The sequence below is a fragment of the Alosa sapidissima genome, chromosome 17 (genome assembly GCF_018492685.1).
Source record: "Alosa sapidissima isolate fAloSap1 chromosome 17, fAloSap1.pri, whole genome shotgun sequence".
In the NCBI taxonomy this organism is placed as follows: domain Eukaryota; kingdom Metazoa; phylum Chordata; class Actinopteri; order Clupeiformes; family Clupeidae; genus Alosa; species Alosa sapidissima.
In genome coordinates this window covers 32,823,011-32,830,510 of record NC_055973.1, presented here as the reverse complement: position 1 = coordinate 32,830,510, position 7,500 = coordinate 32,823,011, and the positions used below count along the sequence as shown (strand labels likewise).

At 47.8% G+C, this 7,500-nt stretch overlaps 1 protein-coding gene across 1 annotated transcript in view; it reads right to left on the bottom strand.

Moving 5' to 3' along the window:
- The window catches only part of cnksr2a (connector enhancer of kinase suppressor of Ras 2a), a 136,616-nt gene that overhangs the window by 8,461 nt on the left and 120,655 nt on the right, over nucleotides 1-7,500 (bottom strand). The window contains 1 exon segment of the mRNA XM_042067691.1: nucleotides 4,282-4,840. Coding sequence (XP_041923625.1) covers nucleotides 4,282-4,840 — 559 coding nt within the window.

The following is a 7,500-nucleotide window of genomic DNA, read 5'->3' as shown; positions in this document are numbered from 1 at the left end:
TCCTTTCTCTCTTGTCTTTCTCTATACTTCCATCCTACCTCCCTCTCTCTCTCTCTCTCTCTCTCTCTCCCTCTCTTGTCTCTCTCCGCTGCTCTCCTCCTCTGGGGACACGTGTGGCTTAGAATCACAATCGATTGTCTCTGACACTTTCCATCCCTCAGCCAGCGTGCCAACGAGCAGAGCAGAGCCGAGCAGAGCCGAGCAGGCAAGCTGGGGCTCGAGAAAGAAAGAGAGCTAGAGAGACTGGGAGATGACTAACATCCACCCCCACAACAACACGCACAGAGAGAGATATAGAAAGAGAGAGAGAGAGAAAGCAAGAAATGTCCTAAACTACCTCCATCAACTTTAAATATAGATGAGCACACGGTCTGGGGGGGGGGGGGGGGGGGGGGGTAGAGAGAGAGAGGAAGAAAGAAATGAACATGCAAATGAGAAACGAAAACAAGATGACAGACACGGAGGAGAGAAAACAGTCCCCTACGGCAGCCGAGGCAGCTGGGTGAGAGAGACGAGCTGAGTGGACAGGGCTTTGGTCAGTTAGTTTGGGGGGGAGGGGGGGGGGATGTCTCCTGGCTTTCACTCACCTCTCTACGGTCATGGCCCTTAGTCTGGGATCAGTGAGTGGAGGACGAGATGGCATTGACGGGATGCAGAGAGAGAGAGACAAAGAGAGAGACAGAGAGAGAGTCTAGGAGAAGATTCTCTGGAAGATTCTATGGCTCTTTGGCCAATCCCTGCAGTGGAACCTTGTAGAAAGATCTGATGAAAAGTTCTAAAGAATGTCTGAAGGTTCTGAAGGAGCCTCTGTGCTCTGTTGTCCTTAGCGGTTCCAACACCTTTTTCCCACTTAGTGTGAAGTTGACTTCATAGTGACAAAGGGAAAGCACAGACAGAAAGAGTAGGAAAGAGAGAGAGAAAGAAAGAAAGAAAGAAAGAAAGAAAGAGAGAAAGAGAGAAGGAAAGAGAGAGATAGAGACAGAGAGAGAAAGAGAGAAGGAAAGAGAGAGAGAGACAGAGAGAAAGAGAGAAGGAAAGAGAGAGAGAAATGGAATGGAGACACTGAGGCATATAAACTGAGTTGATCTGATCCACAGAGGGGTGAGCACAGAGCCAGAGTAGGAGATGGAGAGGCAGATAGAGAGAGGTAACAGAGACAGAGAGAAGCAACTGCAGTGAAAAGAGAGAGAGAGAGAGAGAGAGAGAGAGAGAGAGAGAGAGAGAGAGAGAGAGAGAGAGAGAGAGAGAGAAGGTAAGCAAGAGGGAGCGGGCCATATCAGATGGAGAGTGAGAAAGGATGAGGCTGCGGAGGAAATAAACATGATAAGGGAGTGGAGGAGAGAGAGAGAGGGGGGGAGAGGAGAGAGAGAAGGAGAGGGAGAGAGAGAGAAGGAGAGGGAGAGAGAGAGAGGGGGGAGAGAAGAGAGAGAGGGGGAGAAGTGAGAGAAGGAGAGGGAGAGAGAGAGAGGGGGGGAGAAGAGAGAGAAGGAGAGGGAGAGAGAGAGAGGGGGAGAAGTGAGAGAAGGAGAGGGAGAGAGAGAGAGAGAGGGGGGGAGAAGAGAGAGAAGGAGAGGGAGAGAGAGAGAGGGGGGGAAGTGAGAGAAGGAGAGGGAGAGAGAGAGGGGGGGAGAGAGAGAGAGAGAAGGAGAGGGAGAGAGAGAGAGAGGGGGTGGAGAAGAGAGAGAAGGAGAGGGAGAGAGAGAGAGAGAGGGGGAGAGTAAGGGAGATGAGATCGGGGTAGGATCACGACGGAATAATTTCAAATGAAATCAGTCATTAGGTCAATGAGGATAGTCGCCACACAATTCCAAGACCGAACAACCAAAAATGAAGTTGATTACAGAATGACTACCTTCCGTTAAAGCATTAAAGATAACAGTTGTACATTGAAAGCAGTTCAGGGACTTTTCTGTGCAATATCTAAGAAGGCGCTCTACTCCAGCAGACTGAACGAGCTACACATATAAATGGAGACCTATTCATAGCACCTATTCATCATGCATTTAGCTGTGCTTTAACACTTTCAAATGTATGTAATGTATGCTAATGTGCAGGCTTTGTTGGGAACACCATACAGTGCATGTCATTCTACCATACATACATTTGGTTGCTGTGGTAACCCCATACTATAGAAACAAAAGACTTTGGAGGCTGTGAGTGTGAACTGTGTGAACAAAGTTTGGGCAAAGTTGTAATCCTGGAAAAATGCCCACTCTGTGCACATCCCCCCACTCCCACACTCGCCACTCTAAATCGGAGGTACTCCAAACAAGAGCAGACGCCAGGCAATTAAAGACTTGACTGTGTCCTACTTACACCATTTCTTAATGAGCAAAGTTATAAAAGCTTTATTAAATTGTAGCTGTGCGCTTTATTGTTTTGCAGGAGCAGACGAGGTGGGGATGGGGGTGTGGGTTGAGGGGAGGGGGGGGGGGGGTGAAATTGCTTTTTGATTACAATGGCTGAACACAGGACTGAACAGCCAGTGAGGCCTATGGCACCTCAATATTACAGAGAGAGAGAGAGAGAGAGATGGAACAAGAGAGATAGAGAGAAAGAGAGAGAGAGGGAGAAATAGAGAGAGGGAGAGATGGATAGAGAGAATGAGAGCGAGAGGGAGAGAGATGGAGAGAGACAGAGAAAGACAGGCGATGGAGAGAACACAAGAGCGTAATATGGCTATCTCTGACCCTGGTCATTATCTTAGTGTCCATCTGAGTCATGGTGGGCGCAGTGCTGGGGACAGATGGTTGCTCGGAGACGGAGGCAGAAAGATGCGGCTGTGTCTGCAGTGTCTGGCCGATAAACACCAAAACTGCTGTTCTAATTTGGTACAGCAAAGGAGGGCTTTATGTTTGTAGTGCTAATGCTGACGTCTACACACACTCTTTTTCAAGCGTCTCAGGACTGAGAGGGGCTGTGAGGACAGTCGTCTGTGAGCAGCCTGATGTTATTCATGATCCAAATTTGCAGCCGTTTGTTCTGATACCAGAGTATTGTTAGCTGAGCTTGTGCCAAAGTTAACACGACTGCAGCAAGGTGAGCTATGAAGTTTGCTAGTAAATAAACAAAAAGTACGGAAAGTCAAAGTACGTATGCATGACAATGTATAGGAGATATAAACACGTGTATGTTCCTCTCATCCATCTTCCTTCTTCACAGTAGCAATAAGGTGCTTTCTCTTCGTCCTCCGCAAATGAAGCAGGTAGTTCCGTATAGAGACGTTAGAATAAATTAGCGTTTGCGATTGACAACGTTGTGATAAGTAGGCTATAACACTAACTTTGGACCTGTAACCGGAGGGTTGCCGGTTCGAACCCCAACCAGTAGGCACGGCTGAAGTGCCCTTGAGCAAGGCACCTAACCCCTCACTGCTCCCCGAGCGCCGCTGTTGATGCAGGCAGCTCACTGTGTTGGGATTAGTGTGTGCTTCACCTCACTGTATGCTGTGTGTGTTTCACTAATTCACGGATTGGGATAAATGCAGAGACCAAATTTCCCTCACAGGATAAAAAAAGAGTATATATACTTATATACTTATACTTCAGGAACTGTAACGAATTACTGAAATTTGAATTGTACTTTGTAACGCGTTACCCCCAACAATGCCAATAGCGTAGACAGCAAATTAAGATATTTTTTCGTTTTGTGGAGTGGCACCGGTAGACTATCAAAAGCGGATTTCGATTTTCGTTACCACTGTGTAGCCAAGACTTATGCCATACCAAGTAGCCTAAATCGAGGTAATTATGTTAATTTTAATTTTAATTTTAATTTTAAATATATTAATTTTTAATTATGCATGATTTATTTTGTTATTGAATTCGTAGGCTGGGATTCCTCTCGGCAGCAAATATGTTTAAAGGTAGCCTCCTGCTTTTTCAAAAGGGGCGGCAGGCAGGCTACTGACAGAGCGATGTACAGTGGCAGAGCGACGCACAGTGGCTGAAAGTGGTACTAAAGTTTCACGCAGCTTCACGCTGCGTAATGCGCGACTGAAGTGGCCATTTCAAAGTAATGCCCACTGTAGGTGTCAGGTTTCTTTCTATAATTGACACAAGCACAATGCTTTAATGAAGCCTACATTAATGTTGCCAGAAAAAAGCCAAGCACAAGGAATTACAGCTAACACTCTGTGGACACTTGTGCAGCTAAACATCCTGTAATTCCATAGAAAATATGGATTCCTTGAGTGACCCTGTGAGGTGGTCTCATTGTTGTGATGGTGGCCCTGAGTTGTTGGCCCTGTGGCCCTCACCCTGATGGGCCAGCGTTACTCACCGTTGGGGTTGTCCAGACATCGGGCCAGCTCACGGCGCAGCGGGTCGCGCTGCTCCACGCTGGCGGAGGGTGTGAGGAGTGCGTGGAGGCCGCTGTCGCGTGGCAGCGTGAAGCTCCGAGGCTTCCCCCCCGCCGCCAGCCCCGGGTCAGGCAGCAGCAGCATCCGCTCGAAGCCCAGACCTCCTCGGGCTGCGCTGGAGCCCTCGCCCCCCGCCGGCCCGTAGTGGTCCGCCATCAGGCTCCTCTGGGCGGGCAGCGTGGACTGGCGGCGGGCCTCCGCTGGGGAGAGCCCTCCTCCGCCCGCGTCGCAGAACACCGAGTCCTCCAGGGGCAGCGTCTGCAGGTAGTGCAGGCCGGAGCTGGTCAGCGGCGTCTCGATCAGGTCCTGCCACGAGCGCCGCTGGCTGGCCGACTTGCGGGCCGGTGATCCTCCGCCGCTGCTGCTGCCGCCCCCTTGTGGTTCGCTGCGGTACTCCTCGTGGGACGAGCGCGATTGCGACGTCTCGGTGGAGGACAGGCGGCCGTGCTTAGGCTCCAGGTAGGGACTGGCACAGGTCATCTACAAGATGGACACAGAGAGCACAGGTCATCTATGAGATGGACACAGAGAGCAGGGCCTCACAACGCTGCACATACTGCATATGAATATACTGTACACAGTACAACGTACACACACATTTCTCACTGACAGTCATACAGAGCAAAAACAACCAATCAAAGTTGTATCTCTACTCTACTCTATTCTACTCTACTCTAGCCTACTCTACTCATCTCTACTCTACTCTACTCTACTCTACTTTACTCATCTCTACTCATCTCTACTCTACTCTACTCTACTCATCTCTACTCTACTCTACTCTACTCTACTCATCTACTCATCTCTACTCATCTCTACTCTACTCTACTCTACTCATCTCTACTCATCTCTACTCTACTCTACTCTACTCATCTCTACTCATCTCTACTCTACTCTACTCATCTCTACTCATCTCTACTCATCTCTACTCTACTCTACTCTACTCATCTCTACTCATCTCTACTCTACTCTACTCTACTCTACTCATCTCTACTCTACTCTACTCATCTACTCATCTCTACTCATCTCTACTCTACTCATCTCTACTCTACTCTTCTCATCTCTACTCATCTCTACTAGGGATGGCCGATGTCGCCTAAATTGGCATTTGACGATGTGTACAGTAAAACATTGTGATGGACGATGATATCGTGGAGGGGCGGGGTTAGTGTGGTAAACACTAATTAATTAGCCTATAGCCTAGGTATGCCTGTACAGAAATACATTTATAATGTTCTACATAAAAAAATAAAAAATATATCATATAGGCTATACGGCCTGATGAAAGTGGACAGCTAAGAGAGACCTACTGACCAGGCTACCGAAGTTGTGTGGAAGATCTGCTCCAAGAAAATTGTTGTGAAAGACGGATAGACAATCAATCTGAACACTTGCGTGTGCACCAACCAGCGGAATATTACACATTGCCAGCCTTCGCTGGGCCCAGCAAAAAAGCTACTTAAGACTACTATCGTGGTCACTCATTTAAAATCTTAGTACTATGCAGCATCCCGCGTTATCAGGCCGTCTATGCTGACTATGAGGGCGGCGGGAAGTGAAAGTAAAGGGCTGCGATCGCTCAGTCCAGGCTATTTATAGGAGGGCGAAGTAAAAACACTTTTACAAATAACGAATCCCGATTACCACTCCGCTGCTGTCTGGGACTTTTGCTAAATGCATGAAATACAAGCCTTACAGTGAAAGACGGATAGGCTACCTTCTGATCCTATAATTAACGAAAGAAATGGTTTATTTTAACACAGAGGAGAAGGACGCATTTGGCGCTCACTGTAGCCTTGCAAAAATATTTGAGTGCTAGAATGTCCTAGTCGTAGCCTAACAATAATAAATCTATATTTTCTGCTAAAACATTAGGCTACCTATTACGTCCAATGTAGGCTATAGGCCTGCGAGACATGTAGGCTACAAAAAGACAATTAGGCTACACATTCACGTCACAGTCAGGAATTATTTGAATAAGAGGGTAGACTAATAAGTCTTTTATTTTACAAGACGGTAGACTAATATGTGATAACTGTTTGGTTGACAGCCTTTAAAGTAGGCTCAATTTCATTTTCAGGGAAAGGTTTTTTTTATGTTTTAGCCTGTTACAGCAGGAATTAGTGACTGGCATGTGGGGGCGTGGCATGGTTGCTTTCCATCGTGATGCCTGTCAACCATCACAATGGACGATGATATCGTCCATCGGCACAACCCTAATCTCTATTCTACTCATCTCTACTCTACTCTACTCATCTCTATTCTACTCTACTCTACTCATCTCTACTCATCTCTACTCTACTCATCTCTACTCTACTCTACTCTACTCATTTCTACTTTACTCTACAGCATTCTATTCTACTCTACTCTACTCTACTGTGTGTGTGTGTGTGTGTATGTGTGTGTGTGTGTGTATGTGTGTGTGTGTGTGTGTGTGTGTATGTATGTGTGTGTGTGTGTGAGAGAAAGAGAGAGAGAGAGAGAGAGAGGGAGGGGGGGTGTTGTGCAGGCAGATGTGTGTGTGTGACGTCCATCATCTGACCCCTGTGACCTCCGTGGGTCGTCCCCTGACTCCTCTCTCTGGCAGACGCCCTGCGTGGCACATCTGGAAGCCTGTCTGTGCGGTGTGTGTGTGTGTGTGTGTGTGTGTGTGTTGTGCTATTGGTGTGTGTGTGGGTTATCTAAGTGTGCCGTCTGTGCGGGGGGTGTGTGTGTGTGTGTGTGTGTTGTGCCATAAGTGTGTGTGTGTGGGTTATCTGAGTGTGCCGTCTGTGCAGTGTGTGTGTGTGTGTGAGTGTGTGTGTGTGTGTGTTGTGCCATTAGTGTGTGTGTGGGTTATCTGAGTATGCCGTCTATGCGGTGTGTGTGTGTGTGTGTGTGTGTGTGTGTGTGTGTGTGTGAGTGTTGTGCCATTGGTGTGTGTGTGGGTTATCTGAGTATGCTGTCTGTGCCGTGTGTGTGTGTCGAGCCATTAGTGTGTGTGTGTGTGGGTTATCTGAGTGTGTGTGTGTCGTGCCATTAGTGTGTGTGTGTGTGTCGTGCCATTAGTGTGTGGTGTGTGTGTTGTGCCATTAGTGTGTGGTGTGTGTGTGTCGTGCCATTAGTGTGTGTGTGTGTGTGTGTGTGTGTGTCGTGCCTTAGTG